This window comes from Salmo salar, chromosome 01 (assembly GCF_965601325.2).
Source record: "Salmo salar chromosome 01, fSalSal1, whole genome shotgun sequence".
NCBI classification, from domain to species: domain Eukaryota; kingdom Metazoa; phylum Chordata; class Actinopteri; order Salmoniformes; family Salmonidae; genus Salmo; species Salmo salar.
In genome coordinates, this window is record NC_138291.1 from 1387501 (window position 1) to 1404711 (window position 17211).

General features: G+C 44.9%; 1 protein-coding gene across 4 annotated transcripts in view; it reads left to right on the plus strand.

Annotated features, from left to right (window-relative positions):
* Positions 1–17211, plus strand: part of LOC106610160 (attractin) — a 200869-nt gene that overhangs the window by 168816 nt on the left and 14842 nt on the right. For all 4 annotated transcript variants that reach the window (XM_045704524.2, XM_045704555.2, XM_045704577.2 and 1 more), the window contains exons 26-27: positions 2520–2598; positions 8616–8723. In XM_045704524.2, coding sequence (XP_045560480.1) covers positions 2520–2598; positions 8616–8723 — 187 coding nt within the window. The remainder of the gene's footprint in view (positions 1–2519; positions 2599–8615; positions 8724–17211) is intronic.

The following is a 17211-nucleotide window of genomic DNA, read 5'->3' on the forward strand; positions in this document are numbered from 1 at the left end:
GATGCTAATCCTTTGCACATGAATGCTCACTCATTCGGGAACAATTGCAATCAATATATATTTACGCTCAGTGTGTCGTCGGGATCCTTGTTGGAGAGTTTTTGTCCTGTTGTCTCTCTCTCGGTTAGAATGGATCTTTCAAAGCGACATTCAGTAATGTCGTAATAGAATGGATGTTTCGTCGGTCTTCGTTTTCGATGATATCAAATTTCTAGCTGCAAACTATGAATTAATATCAAAGACTTGTTATTATTCTGTCGGTATCGATAGTCTAAAAGTTTAACCACGTGGTATGGTTAAACTTCAGTAGAGGAAGGCATGGTCAAACCTTGGCTCTCTCTTCTGAGGTAAGCTGGTCTGCAGAAAGTAACCCTGGGTGGGCTTATATACTGAACGTAGAAAAACTGTCACGTCGCCTTGTCCTGTCTGTGTCCCTGGGGGTGTGCCGATGACTGAGTTAAGCTTTGAACAGAAATACAATTCTATCACATTAACATCAGTACATAGCCTCTCAACATATTCAAAATAGCTTTAATCTTATTAAATCATTGTATACAACAATTTAGATGCAAGTCCCATAGCTGAGGCTATTATATAAACCTTAGTATGGTAATATGGCAATATTGTCTCTAATGAGTATCACAAAATTGTACCAAGTGGACCAGTTCGTAGCTGGATTCTTCACCGATCTTTTATACCTTCTCCAGAACATAAATGTCGTTTGGTTCCCCAATTCTGTGAGTTGGAAGAATTTCTTTGTCTCTCTATGAAACCCCTCTCTGTCTCAAAACTGGGCCATGAGGCCGGACATTCTCCTTTGGAATTTTACGACCCCTCTCACCACAGCCTAGGTGGGGGGAGGTAGGTAGGGGGATGGTGAGTCTCTTAGAGACTCACTCAGAAACACTCACAGCTCTTAGAGACTATCACCCAGAAACACTCACAGCTCTTAGAGACTATTACCCAGAAACACTCACAACTCTTAGAGACTATTACCCAGAAACACTCACAGCTCTTAGAGACTATCACCCAGAAACACTCACAGCTCTTAGAGACTATTACCCAGAAACACTCACAACTCTTAGAGACTTACCCAGAAACACTCACAGCTCTTAGAGACTTACCCAGAAACACTCACAGCTCTTAGAGACTTACCCAGAAACACTCACAGCTCTTAGAGACTATTACCCAGAAACACTCACAACTCTTAGAGACTATTACCCAGAAACACTCACAGCTCTTAGAGACTATCACCCAGAAACACTCACAGCTCTTAGAGACTATTACCCAGAAACACTCACAACTCTTAGAGACTTACCCAGAAACACTCACAGCTCTTAGAGACTTACCCAGAAACACTCACAGCTCTTAGAGACTGACCCAGAAACACTCACAGCTCTTAGAGACTGACCCAGAAAGACTCACAGCTCTTAGAGACTGACCCAGAAAGACTCACAACTCTTAGAGACTGACCCAGAAAGACTCACAGCTCTTAGAGACTTACCCAGAAAGACTCACAGCTCTTAGAGACTTACCAAGAAAGACTCACAGCTCTTAGAGACTTACCCAGAAAGACTCACAGCTCTTAGAGACTGACCCAGAAACACTCACAGCTCTTTGAGAACTGGCACATCGGTCTAAGGCACTCCATCTCAGTGCTTGAGGTGTCACTACAGACACCCTGGTTCGAATCCAGGCTGTATCACAACCGGCCATGATTGGGAGTCCCAAGGGCGGCGTACAATCGGCCTAGTGTCATCCGGGTTTGGCCGGTGTAGGCCGTCATTGTGAATAAGAATTTGTTCTTAACTGCCTGGTTAAATAAAGGTTCAAGATAAAACATTTCAAAAAGGCTCACAGCCGCCGAAGTTGTTTCAACAAAGTTTTCACTCGGGTGTGAATACTTATGTAAATGAGATATTTCTGTATTTCATTTTCAATATATTTGCTAAACTCTCTAATAATATGTTTTCACTTCGTCGTTATGGGGTATTGTGTCTAGATGGGTGAGAGAAAACAATCTGTTTACTCAATGTTGAATTCAGGCTGTAACACAACAACATGTGGAATAAGTCAAGGGAATGAATACTTTCTGATGGCACTGTATGTTCATTTTTTATTTGTGTGACTACTTGATGGACAGATTTCCTAAATAAAACTCATTTTTAGATTAATTCTCGATTTTCTTTTTTACAAAAATTCCCCCCCCCCCCAACCATTTCTTATTTTTTTGTAACCTTTGGGGGTTCAAATAAAATCACCTGGGGCTGACCCCTGTCTTAGGGATTCCCAGAGGGAGAAGGAGAGGAATGAAAGACCAGTAAAGAGGCCTATCTCGTAACTCCTCCTCTTCCTGTCTTCTCCCAGCTGCTTCCTGTCTCTAACCCCTTCTCTTCCTGTCTCCTTCCATCTTCTTCCTGTCTCTAACGCCTCCTCTTCCTGTCTCTAACGCCTCCTCTTCCTGTCTCTAACGCCTCCTCTTCCTGTCTCTAACTCCTCCTCTTCCTGTTTCCTCCCAGCTGCTTCCTTTCCCTCCTCCTGGTGGCGGCAGTCGTCTGGAAGATCAAACAGAGCTGCTGGGCGTCACGGCGACGAGAGGTGAGTGGTTACCACGGTTATTGTTTCCAACATCTGACCAACACTTGGATAACACCTTGTACCTGAGCGGTCTGTTCTGTTGCGCTTTCACTGCTGTGGCAAATTACCTCAGGAAGTCTGGTTTCCATGTTAAAGATACATTAACCTCTTTTGAATGTCAATATTCAACGCGCGTAGAGAAGGGCGATATGTAAAGAAATCCATATGGCCATGAATTTACTGAATCCGATAATGATCTGTGTGTGACTTCCTCTCTGAAGTGTGTGTGTGTGTGTGAGAGAACTGGGGGATATATGGTGATCAATTGTCTGAATTAATAATTGATTGTAAATATAATAATAATTAATAACAGTAAACAGAACTATATGTTTAGAACATTCATTTGTGCCACCGTTTAATAAAATAAGTCCTTTAAACTACTAGTCTGACAGCCATCAGTTGTCCCATTGTCAAACATATTAGCAGACGTCTGCTAACCATGTGTATGTGACCAATAACATTTCATTTGATTAGCAAACGTGTTTCATTTAAAACTTCACATTTCACTAGCTCCAGCTCTAGTGGTGTCCCAGCTCTAGTGGTGTCCCAGCTCTAGTGTGTAGTGGTGTCCCAGCTCTAGTGTGTAGTGGTGTCCCAGCTCTAGTGTGTAGTGGTGTCCCAGCTCTAGTGTGTAGTGGTGTCCCAGCTCTAGTGTGTAGTGATGTCCCAGCTCTAGTGGTGTCCCAGCTCTAGTGTGTAGTGGTGTCCCAGCTCTAGTGGTGTCCCAGCTCTAGTGGTGTCCCAGCTCTAGTGGTGTCCCAGCTCTAGTGTGTAGTGGTGTCCCAGCTCTAGTGGTGTCCCAGCTCTAGTGGTGTCCCAGCTCTAGTGTGTAGTGGTGTCCCAGCTCTAGTGGTGTCCCAGCTCTAGTGGTGTCCCAGCTCTAGTATGTAGTGGTGTCCTGAGTTCCAGGCGTCACGTCTGGAGGAAACCTGGCACCATCCCTACGGTGAAGCATGGTGGTGGCGGCAAAATGCTATGGGGATGTTTTTCAGCGACAGGGACTGGGAGACTAGTCAGGATCAAGGGAAAGATAATCGGAGCAACGTACAGAGAGATCCTTGATGAAAACCTGCTCTAGAGCACTCAGGACCTCAGACTGGGATGAAGGTTCACCTTCCAACAGGACAACGACCCTAAGCACACAGCCAAGAAAACGCAGGAGTGGCTTTTGCAAACATTTCAGAAAAAACTGTTTTTGCTTTGTCGTTATGGGGTATTGTGTGTAGATTGATGAGTGAAAAAAACAATTTAATCAATTTCAGAATAAGGCTGTAACGTTACAAAATATGGAAAAAGTCAAGGGCTCTGAATACTTTTCGAATGCACTGTAAATAATGAAGAGATCACGTCCCAAAATCCACACCTTTATTTCCTTCAAGAAATTCAGACTTAATCCCAATCAATCACGCTGGCCAGAGTTCCGTCAGAGCTCAGGCCTATCGAGGACGACTTCGTCAATAAAATAGCCAACAGTATCAAAAACTTTGGACAGGTCCACAAACAAAGCAGAACATTTCATTTTTTAGAGCATATTGACGAGATCATCACCAACTAAAGTGGTAGCTGTCATAGTGCTCTGCCCAGGACTAAACCTTGATTGGATGTCCAGGACTAAACCCTGATTGGCTGTCCAGGACTAAACCCTGATTGGATGTCCAGGCCTAAACCCTGATTGGTTTACATTCAAAATACATTTCTCAGATTTAAAAAGAACAAAGTTGTACATTTACCAAGGATTTCTAGAGTCTTAGCTAGACCAGGAAGCCTTGAAATGGGGTGATAGTGATTAACGGCACGACTATCCACCCTTATGGAGAGACGGCGCAAGAGACGATTTACATACTTATGGAATATTTCCTCATAACAATGTTTAATATATAAATGTGGGTTATTGAGCCAACAATGATGGGCGCTGCACACTTTAAGCAGACCGGGATCCAATTGGTCGGCCCCTGTGGATTTCTTGTTGTCTATTGCTAACAAAGCATCCAGGACTTGTTTTTCTGTACGTAGCCTAAAAGAAAAGCTTTGACTATTCATTTCTCTGATCATTCAGCCAGTTTGCCCCTATCAGCATCCAGTCCTGTATCATAGTGAATAGGCTTAGAAGTTATTACAAAGAGATAAAATGGTGATTACATGAATCAATGATGGCATTTGCTTTCCGTTATGAGGCCAATGTCTGAATTAATTTGTTGTGGCAGAGAAGAGGAAGTAGAAACCTTCAGGGATTTGACAGTTTTCTGATATTTAGCTGGGTTCTCATTATAATCCGAAAAGAGAGGTTACATAATAATCAGATTCACCCTTTCTGATTTGTTTTACAACAATGATTCCTCAGTTGCTTAAAAACTTGCCAGAGTTAGGGTGGTGTAGGTTAGGGTGGGGTGGTGTAGGGTGGGGTGGTGTTACGGTGGGGTGGTGTTAGGGTGGGGTGGTGTAGGGTGGGGTGGGGTAGGTTAGGGTGGGGTGGTGTTAGGGTGGGGTAGGTTAGGGTGGGGTATGGTATGGTGGGGTGGTGTAGGTTAGGGTGGGGTGGTGTAGGTTAGGGTGGGGTGGTGTAGGTTAGGGTGGGGTGGTGTAGGGTGGGGTGGTGTAGGTTAGGGTGGGGTAGGTTAGGGTGGGGTGGTGTAGGGTGGGGTAGGTTAGGGTGGGGTGGTGTAGGTTAGGGTGGGGTCTGGTATGGTGGGGTGGTGTGGTGTAGGTTAGGGTGGGGTGGGGTAGGGTAGGTTAGGGTGGGGTCTGGTATGGTGGGGTGGTGTAGGTTAGGGTGGTGTAGGTTAGGGTGGGGTGGTGTAGGTTAGGGTGGTGTAGGTTAGGGTGGGGTGGTGTAGGTTAGGGTGGGGTCTGGTATGGTATGGTGGGGTGGTGTAGGTTAGGGTGGGGTGGTGTAGGTTAGGGTGGGGTGGTGTAGGTTAGGGTGGGGTAGGTTAGGGTGGGGTCTGGTATGGTGGGGTGGTGTAGGTTAGGGTGGTGTAGGTTAGGGTGGTGTAGGTTAGGGTGGGGTGGGGTGGTATAGGTTTAGGTGGGATGGTGTAGGTTAGGGTGGTGTAGGTTAGGGTGGGGTCTGGTATGATGGGGTGGTGTGGGTTAGGGTGGTGTAGGTTAGGGTGGGGTGGTGTAGGGTGGGGTGGTGTTACGGTGGGGTGGTGTTAGGGTGGGGTGGTGTAGGGTGGGGTAGGTTAGGGTGGGGTGGTGTTAGGGTGGGGTAGGTTAGGGTGGGGTATGGTATGGTGGGGTGGTGTAGGTTAGGGTGGGGTGGTGTAGGTTAGGGTGGGGTGGTGTAGGTTAGGGTGGGGTGGTGTAGGGTGGGGTGGTGTAGGTTAGGGTGGGTTAGGGTGGGGTGGTGTAGGGTGGGGTAGGTTAGGGTGGGGTGGTGTAGGTTAGGGTGGGGTCTGGTATGGTGGGGTGGTGTGGTGTAGGTTAGGGTGGGGTAGGGTAGGTTAGGGTGGGGTCTGGTATGGTGGGGTGGTGTAGGTTAGGGTGGTGTAGGTTAGGGTGGGGTGGTGTAGGTTAGGGTGGGGTGGTGTAGGTTAGGGTGGGGTCTGGTATGGTGGGGTGGTGTAGGTTAGGGTGGGGTGGTGTAGGTTAGGGTGGGGTGGTGTAGGTTAGGGTGGGTGGTGTAGGTTAGGGTGGGGTGGTGTAGGTTAGGGTGGGGTAGGTTAGGGTGGGGTCTGGTATGGTGGGGTGGTGTAGGTTAGGGTGGTGTAGGTTAGGGTGGTGTAGGTTAGGGTGGGGTGGGGTGGTATAGGTTTAGGTGGGATGGTGTAGGTTAGGGTGGTGTAGGTTAGGGTGGGGTCTGGTATGATGGGGTGGTGTAGGTTAGGGTGGTGTGGGTTAGGGTGGTGTAGGTTAGGGTGGGGTGATGTAGGTTAGGATGGGGTGGGGTGGTGTAGGTTAGGGTGGGGTCTGGTATGATGGGGTGATGTAGGTTAGGGTGGTGTGGGTTAGGGTGGTGTAGGTTAGGATGGGGTGGTGTAGGTTAGGGTGGGGTCTGGTATGATGGGGTGGTGTAGGTTAGGGTGGTGTAGGTTAGGGTGGGGTGGTGTAGGTTAGGGTGGGGTCTGGTATGATGGGGTGGTGTAGGTTAGGGTGGTGTAGGTTAGGGAGGGTGGTGTAGGTTAGGGTGGGGTCTGGTATGGTGGGGTGGTGTAGGTTAGGGTGGGGTGGTGTAGGTTAGGGTGGGGTGCTGTAGGTTAGGGTGGGGTATGGTGGGGTGGTGTAGGTTAGGGTGGTGTGGGTTAGGGTGGGGTGGTGTAGGTTAGGGTGGTGTAGGTTAGGGTGGGGTATGGTGGGGTGGTGTAGGTTAGGGTGGTGTAGGTTAGGGTGGGGTGGTGTAGGTTATTTAAAGCCTTACTGTGATGAGTCCCAAGTGACACCCTTTTCCCTATGTAGTGCGCTACGTGCGCTATATACCCTATGTAGTGGCACTATATACCCTATGTAGTGCGCTACGTACCCTATGTAGTGCGCTACGTACCCTATGTAGTGCGCTACGTACCCTATGTAGTGCATTTTATACCCTATGTAGTGTGCTATATACCCTATGAAGTGTCACTATATACCATATGAAGTGTCACTATATACCATATGTAGTGCACTATATACCCTATGTAGTGCGCTATATACCCTATGTGGTGGCACTATATACCCTATGTAGTGGCACTATATACCCTATGTAGTGAACTGTATATCCTATGTAGTGCACTATATATCCTATGTAGTGCGCTATATACCATATGTAGTGCGCTATATACCCTATGTAGTGCGCTATATGCCCTATGCAGTGCACTACGTACCCTATGTAGGGGCACTATGTACCCTATGTAGTGAGCTGTATATCCTATGTTGTGCATTTTATACCCTATGTAGTGTGCTATATACCCTATGAAGTGTCACTATATACCATATGTAGTGCGCTATATACCCTATGTAGTGCACTATATACCCTATGTAGTGCGCTGTATACCCTATTTAGTGCGCTATATAACCTATGTAGTGTACTGTATACCCTATTTAGTGTACTGTATACCCTATGTAGTGCACTATATACCCTCTGTAGTGCACTGTATACCCTATTTAGTGCGCTATATACCCTATGTAGTGTACTGTATACCCTATTTAGTGTGCTGTATACCCTATGTAGTGCACTATATACCCTCTGTAGTGTACTGTATACCCTATGTAGTGTACTGTATACCCTATTTAGTGCGCTATATAGCCTATGTAGTGTGCTGTATACCCTATGTATTGTGCTGTATACCCTATTTAGTGCGCTATATAGCCTATGTAGTGTGCTGTATACCCTATGTAGTGTACTGTATACCCTATTTAGTGTGCTATATACCCTCTGTAGTGTACTATATACCCTCTGTAGTGTACTGTATACCCTATGTATTGTGCTGTATACCCTATTTAGTGCGCTATATAGCCTATGTAGTGTGCTGTATACCCTATGTAGTGTACTGTATACCCTATTTAGTGCACTATATACCCTCTGTAGTGTACTGTATACCCTATGTAGTGTACTGTATACCCTATTTAGTGCGCTATATAACCTCTGTAGTGTACTGTATACCCTATTTACTGCGCTATATACCCTATGTAGTGTACTGTATACCCTATGTAGTGTACTGTATACCCTATTTAGTGCGCTATATAACCTCTGTAGTGTACTGTATACCCTATTTAGTGCACTATATACCCTATGTAGTGTACTGTATACCCTATTTAGTGCGCTATATAACCTCTGTAGTGTACTGTATACCCTATTTACTGCGCTATATACCCTATGTAGTGTACTGTATACCCTATGTAGTGCGCTGTATACCCTATGTAGTGTGCTGTATACCCTATTTAGTGCGCTATATACCCTATGTAGTGTGCTGTATACCCTATTTAGTATTTTTTTGAGTGTGCCAAAATGGGCTGTCCTCGTTCTTCATCACTGACCCTCCTCATCCTCTTCTTCATCTCAGCAACTCCTCCGTGAGATGCAGCAGATGGCCAGCCGGCCGTTCGCCACCATCAATGTTGCCTTGGAAACGGACGAGGAGCCGCCGGACCTAATTGGTGGAAACGTCAAGGTGAGTGTGACCTCAGACTGTGACATCGCTGTCCCGTCAGCCAATCCCCTTCCCCCAAAGCCACTTGTCCTCAGATCTGTGATGTCAGCAATGGGGGAATGTTTTCATCATCATCTGTTCTCCTCTTCATCATCCTCAGTTATCTTCGTCGTCCTCAGTTCTCCTCTCTTCCAGTATGTTCTTGGTGAAAAGGTTTCAGTATTCCTATCAGTAACACTTTATTTTGATAGAGGTAGATGTTCAATAACTGGCAACATTTCAACTAACTATCCACTACCCTTATCCTGACCCTTATGTTAAACCTGACCCTTATGTTAAACCTGACCCTAACCCTTATGTTAAACCTAACCCTTATGTTAAACCTGACCCTAACCCTTATGTTAAACCTAACCCTAACCCTTATGTTAAACCTAACCCTAACCCTTATGTTAAACCTAACCCTAACCCTTATGTTAAACCTGACCCTAACCCTTATGTTAAACCTAACCCTTATGTTAAACCTGACCCTAACCCTTATGTTAAACCTAACCCTAACCCTTATGTTAAACCTGACCCTAACCCTTATGTTAAACCTAACCCTTATGTTAAACCTAACCCTAACCCTTATGTTAAACCTAAACCTAACCCTTATGTTAAACCTGACCCTAACCCTTATGTTAAACCTAACCCTAACCCTTATGTTAAACCTGACCCTAACCCTTATGTTAAACCTAACCCTTATGTTAAACCTAACCCTTATGTTAAACCTAACCCTAACCCTTATGTTAAACCTAAACCTAACCGTAACCCTTATGTTAAACCTAAACCTAACCGTAACCTTAGCAAGCAGTTTCTTAACAACATATAACAGATTTTTATCTGTATTATAAGTAGTTGGGCCTTGCAGAAGTAAGGCACTATGGGGCCTCACCAGGGTTCCTATGACTGCACTATGGGGCCTCACCAGGGTTCCTATGACTGCACTATGGGGCCTCACCAGGGTTCCTATGACTGCACTATGGGGCCTCACCAGGGTTCCTATGACTGCACTATGGGGCCTCACCAGGGTTCCTATGACTGCACTATGGGGCCTCACCAGGGTTCCTATGACTGCACTATGGGGCCCTCACCAGGATTCCTATGACTGCACTATGGGGCCTCACCAGGGTTCCTATGACTGCACTATGGGGCCTCACCAGGGTTCCTATGACTGCACTATGGGGCCTCACCAGGATTCCTATGACTGCACTATGGGGCCTCACCAGGGTTCCTATGACTGCACTATGGGGCCTCACCAGGATTCCTATCAATCAAATGTATTTATAAAGACCTTTCTACATCAGCTGATGTCACAAAGTGCTGTACAGAAACCCAGCCTAAAACCCCCCCAACAGTAAGCAATGCAGGGGTAGAAGCACGGTGGCTAAGAAAAACTCCCTAGAAAGGCCAGAACCTAGGAAGAAACCTAGAGAGGAACCAGGCTATGAGGGGTGGCCAGTCCTCTTCTGGCTGTGCCGGGTGGAGATTATAACAGAACATGGCCAAAATGTTCAAATGTTCATAAATGACCAGCAAGGTCAGATGATAATAATAATCACGGTGGTTGTAGAGGGTGCAACAGGTCAGCACCTCAGGAGTAAATGTCAGTTGGCTTTTCATAGCCGAGCATTCAGAGTTCGAGACAGCAGGTGCGGTGTAGCGAGTGAGTCGAAAACAGCAGGTCCGGGACAAGGTAGCACGTCTGGTGAGCAGGTCAGGGTTTCATAGCCGTGGGATAGAACAGTTGAAACTGGAGCAGCAGCACGACCAGGTGGACTGGGGACAGCAAGGAGTCATCAGGCCAGGTAGTCCTGAGGCATGGTCCTAGGGCTCAGGTCTTCCGGGAGGAGAGGGAGAGAGAGAGAGAATTAGAGGGAGCATAATTAAATTCACACAGGACACCGAATAAGACAGGAGAAATACTCCAGACATAAGACTGACCCTAGCCCCCCTGACACATAAACTATTGCAGCATAAATACTGGAGGCTGAGACAGGAGGGGTCGGGAGACACTGTGGCCCCATCCGATGATACCCCCGGACAGGGCCAAACAGGCAGGATATAACCCCACCCACTTTGCCAAAGCACAGCCCCCACACCACTAGAGGGATGTCTCCAACCACCAACTTACCATCCTGAGACAAGGCCGAGTATAGCCCACGAAGATCTCCCCCACGGCACAAACCTGAGGGAGGGCACCAAACCAGACAGGAAGATCACGTCAGTGACTCAATCCACTCAAGTGACACGCCCCTCCTAGGGACGGCATGGAAGAGCACCAGTGAGCCAGTGACTCAGCCCCTGTAAAAGGGTTAGAGGCAGAGAATCCCAGTGGAGAGAGGGGAACCGGCCAGGCAGAGACAGCAAGGGCGGTTCGTTGCTCCAGAGCCTTTCCGTTCACCTTCACACCCCTGGGCCAGACTACACTCAATCATAGGACCTACTGAAGAAATGAGTCTTCAATAAAGACTTAAAGGTCGAGCCAGAGTCTGCATCTCTCACATGGGTAGGCAGATCATTCCATAAAAATGGAGCTCTATAGGAGAAAGCCCTTCCTCCAACTGTTTGCTTAGAAATTGTAGGGACAATAAGGAGGCCTGCGTCTTGTGACCATAGCGTACGTGTAGGAGAGATAGGTCGGAGCAAGCCCATGTAATACTTTGTAGGTTAGCAGTAAAACCTTGAAATCAGCCCTAGCCTTAACAGGAAGCCAGTGTAGGGAGGCTAGCACTGGAGTTATATAATCAAATGTTTTGGTTCTAGTCAAGATTCTAGCAGCCGTGTTTAGCACTAACTGAAGTTTATTTAGTGCTTTATCCGGGTAGCCGGAAAGTAGAGCCTTGCAGTAGTCTAATCTAGAAGTGACAAAAGCATGGAGTAACTTTTCTGCATCATTTATGGACAGAAAGTTTCTGATTTTTACAATGTTATGAATATGGAAAATGGCTGTCCTTGAAATGTTTGTCAAAAGAGAGATCAGGGTCCAGAGTAACGCCGAGGTTCTTCATTGTCAGATTCAACAGAAGATATCTTTGTTTCCTGCGACCTAGAACTAGCATCTCTGTTTTGTCCGAGTTTAAATGTATAACATTTGCCGCCATCCACTTCTTTATGTCTGAGACACAGGCTTCCAGGGAGGGCAATTTTGGGGATTCACCATGTTTCATCGAAATGTACAGCTGTGTGTCATCCGCATAGCAGTGAAAGTTAACATTATGTTTCCGAATGACATCCCCAAGAGGTAAAATATATAGTGAAAACAATAGTGGTCCTAAAACGGAACCTTGAGGAACACCGAAATTTACAATGAATTTGTCAGAGGACAAACCATTCACAGAGACAAACTGATATCTTTCCGACAGATAAGATCTAAACCAGGGAAGAACTTGTCCATGTAGACCAATTTGGGTTTCCAATCTCTCCAAAAGAATGTGGTGATCGATGGTATCAAAAGCAGCACTAAGGTCTAGGAGCACGAGGACAGATGCAGAGCCTCGGTCTGACGCCATTAAAAGGTCATTTACCACCTTCACAAGTGCAGTCTCAGTGCTATGATGGAGTCTAAAACCAGACTGAAGCGTTTCGTATACATTGTTTGTCTTCAGGAAGGCAGTGTGTTGATGGGTAACAGCTTTTTCAAAAATGTTTGAGAGGAATGGGAGATTTTGATATAGGCCGATTTAGTTTTTTTACAAGGTTTTACAAGGTCAAGGTTTGGCTTTTTCAAGAGAAGCTTAATTACTGCCACTTTTAGTGAGCTTGGTACACATCCGTTTATTATGTTCAACATAGGAGGGCCAAGCACAGGAAGCAGCTCTTTCAGTAGTTTAGTTGGAATATGGTCCAGTATGCAGCTTGACTGTTTAGAGGCCATGACTATTTTCATGAATGTCTCAAGAGATACAGGATTAAAAAAACTTGAGTGTCTCCCTTGATCCTAGGTCCTGGCAGTGTTGTGCAGACTCAGGACAACTGAGCAGATTCAAAGAGGAGTCTGTAATTTGCTTTCAATTGATCATGATCTTTTCATCAAAGAAGTTCATGAATCTATCACTGCTGAAGTGATGAATGCTGCTTTTTAGTTTGCTTGGCAAAAGTATAAAAAATAGATTATTCTCCTCAATTAGGTTGGAAAAATAGGATGATCGAGCAGCAGTGAGGGCTCTTCGATACTGCACGGTACTGTCTTTCCAAGCTAGTCGGAAGACTTCCAGTTTGGTGTGGCGCCATTTCCGTTCCAATTTTCTAGAAGCTTGCTTCAGAGCTCGGGTATTTTCAGTATACCAGGGAGCGAATTTCTTGTGACCAATGTTTTTTGTTTTTAGGGTTGCTACTCCATCTAGGGTATTACTCAAGGTTAAATTAAGTTCCTCAGTTAGGTGGTTAGCCGATTTTTGTACGTCCTTGCGTTGGTGGAGGGAGTCTGGAAGGGCATCAAGGAATCTTTGGGTTGTCTGAGAATATATAGCACGGCTTTTGATGATCCTTGGTTGGGGTCTGAGCAGATTATTTGTTGCGATTGTAAACGTAATAAAATGGTGATCCGATAGTCCAGGATTATGAGGAAAAACATTAAGATCCACAACATTTATTCCATGGGACAAAACTAGGTCCAGAGTATGACTGTGGCAGTGAGTAGGTCCAGAGACATGTTGGACAAAACCCACTGAGTCGATGATGGCTCCGAAAGCCTTTTGGAGTGGGTCTGTGGACTTTTCCATGTGAATATTAAAATCACCAAAAATTTGAATATTATCTGCCATGATTACAAGGTCTGATAGAAATTCAGGGAACTCAGTGAGGAACACTGCATATGGCCCAGGAGGCCTGTAAACAGTAGCTATAAAAAGTGATTTAGTAGGCTGCAAAGATTTCATGGCTAGAAGCTCAAATGAAGAAAACACAGTATTTTTTTGGTCGCAAATTGAAATTTGCTGTCATAAATGTTAGCAACACCTCCGCCTTTGCAGGATGTGCAGGGGATATGGTCACTAGTGTAACCAGGAGGAGAGGCCTCATTTAACACAGTAAATTCATCAGGCTTAAGCCATGTTTCAGTCAGGCCAATCACATCAAGATTATGATCAGTGATTAGTTCATTGACTATAACTGCCTTGGAAGTGAGGGATCTAACATTAAGTAGCCCTATTTTGAGATGTGAGGTATCACGATCTCTTTCAATAATGACAGGAATGGAGGAGGTCTTTATTCCAGTGAGATTGCTAAGACGAACACCGCCATGTTTAGTTTTGTCCAACCTAGATCGAGGCACAGACACGGTCTCAATGGGGATAGCTGAGCTGACTACACTGACTGTGCTAGTGGCAGACTCCACTAAGCTGGCAGGGTAGTTAACAGCCTGCTGCCTGGCCTGCACCCTATCTCATTGTGGAGCTAGAGGAGTTAGAGCCCTGTCTATGTTCGTAGATAAGATGAGAGCACCCCTCCAGCTAGGATGGAGTCCGTCACTCCTCAACAGTCCAGGCTTGGTCCTGTTTGTGGGTGAGCCCCAGAAAGAGGGCCAATTATCTACACATTCTATCTTTTTGGGAGGGGCAAAAAAACAGTTTAACAACCAGCGATTGAGCTGTAGAGCAGGAGGGGGTCAGAGACAGAGACTCGATGCCGACACATCTTTCTAGCTGATCTACACATGCATAGATTAGGGCCTAATCCATTTATTTCAATTGACTGATTTCCTTATATGAACTGTAACTGTAACAAAATGTTGAAATTGTTGCATTTACATCTGGAGGGTGTCAGGATGACACGTCCTTCAAGCAGTGACAAGGAGGAAAAATGTACCTCACTGCTCAAATTTCAGAGCTGGTTCAGATTGCTGAAGCCACAACTACCTTTATTAATGCGTTTTGTTACCAGTTTTGCATATTTTAGGCTGGTTCAGTTGTTTACAGTAAAAGTAGAATAACCTATCATCTAGTTTGAACAAGTACTGTAACACCAAACACAATGACGAAGGGAAAGTGACAAGCTAAAGTTAGCTAACGTTAGGTAGCTGCTACTACTACACTAAGCAGGCTTGCTAAACAGACTCATCAACAGAATACAAATCACTTGGCTGGCTAGCAAGTCTAGTGCATTTTCTACATTTTTCATCAGATGTTGTTAAAATGTCTAACCTACAAACTAGTCGGACTGTTTTCTCCTGCCAAGCCAATTCAATCTTGTGAAAGACAATCAGGTGCCCCAATTCAGTCCCTGAAAAAACAAATGGGGGGGAAAAAACAATTTGTTACATGCCTTTAGCTGGCTAGCAAGTTCACTAATTCATGATTTAAAAACTGTCCAGGTCTTCACAATTTACACTTTGCTGAAACTACGATTAGGCGCGTTTAGTTTAGTTGTTCATCTGTAAACAACTGATAAGCAGGACGAGATCACCTACTAACGTTAATGTTAGCTGGCTATCGCGCGTACCATGTGCTGGCTATCGCGCGTACCATGTGCTGGCTATCGCGCGTACCATGTGCTAGCTATCGCGCGTACCATGTGTGGCAACGGACTGATAAACAACAGTTATTTAACCTCTATGAGCTAGGCGGGACGAATTCGTCCCACCTACATAACAGCCACTTGAAGCCTGTGGCGCGATTTTCAAAACCTTAAAAATCCTATTACTTCAATTTCTCAAACATATGACTATTTTACAGCTATTTAAAGACAAGACTCTCGTTAATCTAACCACACTGTCCGATTTCAAAAAGGCTTTACAACGAAAGCAAAACATTAGATTATGTCAGCAGAGTACCAAACCAGAAATAATCAGACACCCATTTTTCAAGCTAGCATATAATGTCACAAAAACCCAGAAGACAGCTAAATGCAACACTAACCTTTGATGATCTTCATCAGATGACAACCCTAGGACATTATGTTATACAATACATGCATGTTTTGTTCAATCAAGTTCATATTTATATCAAAAACCAGCTTTTTACATTAGCATGTGACGTTCAGAACTAGCAAACTTCCGGGGAATTCGCTAACATTTTACTAAATTACTCACAATAAACGTTCACAAAAAGCATAACAATTATTTTAAGAATTATAGATACAGACCTCCTCTATGCACTCGATATGTCCGATTTTAAAATAGCTTTTCGGTGAAAGCACATTTTGCAATATTCTAAGTACATAGCCCAGGCATCACGGGCTAGCTATTTAGACACCCGGCAAGTTTAGCACTCACCATAATCATATTTACTATTATAAAAGTTTGATTACCTTTTGTTGTCTTCGTCAGAATGCACTCCCAGGACTGCTACTTCAATAACAAATGTTGGTTTGGTCCAAAATAATCCATCGTTATATCCGAATAGCGGCGTTTTGTTCGTGCGTTCCAGACACTATCCGAAATGGTAAAGAAGGGTCGCGCGCATGGCGCAATTCGTGACAAAAAAAATCTAAATACTCCATTACCGTACTTCGAAGCATGTCAACCGCTGTTTAAAATAAATTTTTATGCCATTTTTCTCGTAGAAAAGCGATAATATTCCGACCGGGAATCTCCTTTTCGGCAAACAGAGGAAAAAATCACAAAGACGGGGGCGGTCAGGTCACGCGCCTAAGCCCAGAGTCCCTTGATCGGCCACTTGAGAAAGGCGATAATGTGTTTCAGCCTGGGGCTGGGATGACGACATTCAGGTTTTTCCCGGGCTCTGAGCGCCTATGGACAACGTAGGAAGTGTCACGTTAGAGCAGAGATCCTTAGTAAAAGATAGAGATGGAAAAGAAGTTCAAGAAATGGTCAGACAGGCCACTTCCTGTAAAGGAATCTCTCAGGTTTTGACCTGCCATTTGAGTTCTGTTATACTCACAGACACCATTCAAACAGTTTTCGAAACTTTAGGGTGTTTTCTATCCATATGTAATAAGTATATGCATATTCTAGTTACTGGGTAGGAGTGGTAACCAGATTAAATCGGGTATGTTTTTTATCCAGCCGTGTCAATACTGCCCCCTAGCCCTAACAGGTTAACATTTGTATAAAAAATTCTCATTAAATTAATTTGTTGAACATTTTTACATAATTTGGTGAATAAATAGAGTTATTCTTTATTCTTCTAGAAAATGTTCTCCCAAGTGGGGAGTTTCGTCCACCATTAATTCAGATTTTTCAGTGCGTCGCAAGATGTTTTGAGATAGCCTGCTCGGCGAAGGATTCATGGGATGCTGCCCTTTTTTTAAAGTAACTTGGAATTGGGACATGCCAATTGTGACGTCCTGCCTAGAAATACTGCCTGAAAAATACAGCATCCTTGTTGATTGGGATACAGTCTGTGTGTTTGTTCTCTCTTGTTGATTGGGATACAGTCTGTGTGTTTGTTCTCTCTTGGAAAGAGAGGTATGTGTGTGCATGTGCGTGGGATAGAGAAAAGAGAGAGGGATAGATAGACGAATGAGAGGAATAGAGAAGAGAGAGAAGGATAGAGAGAAGAGCAGAATAGAG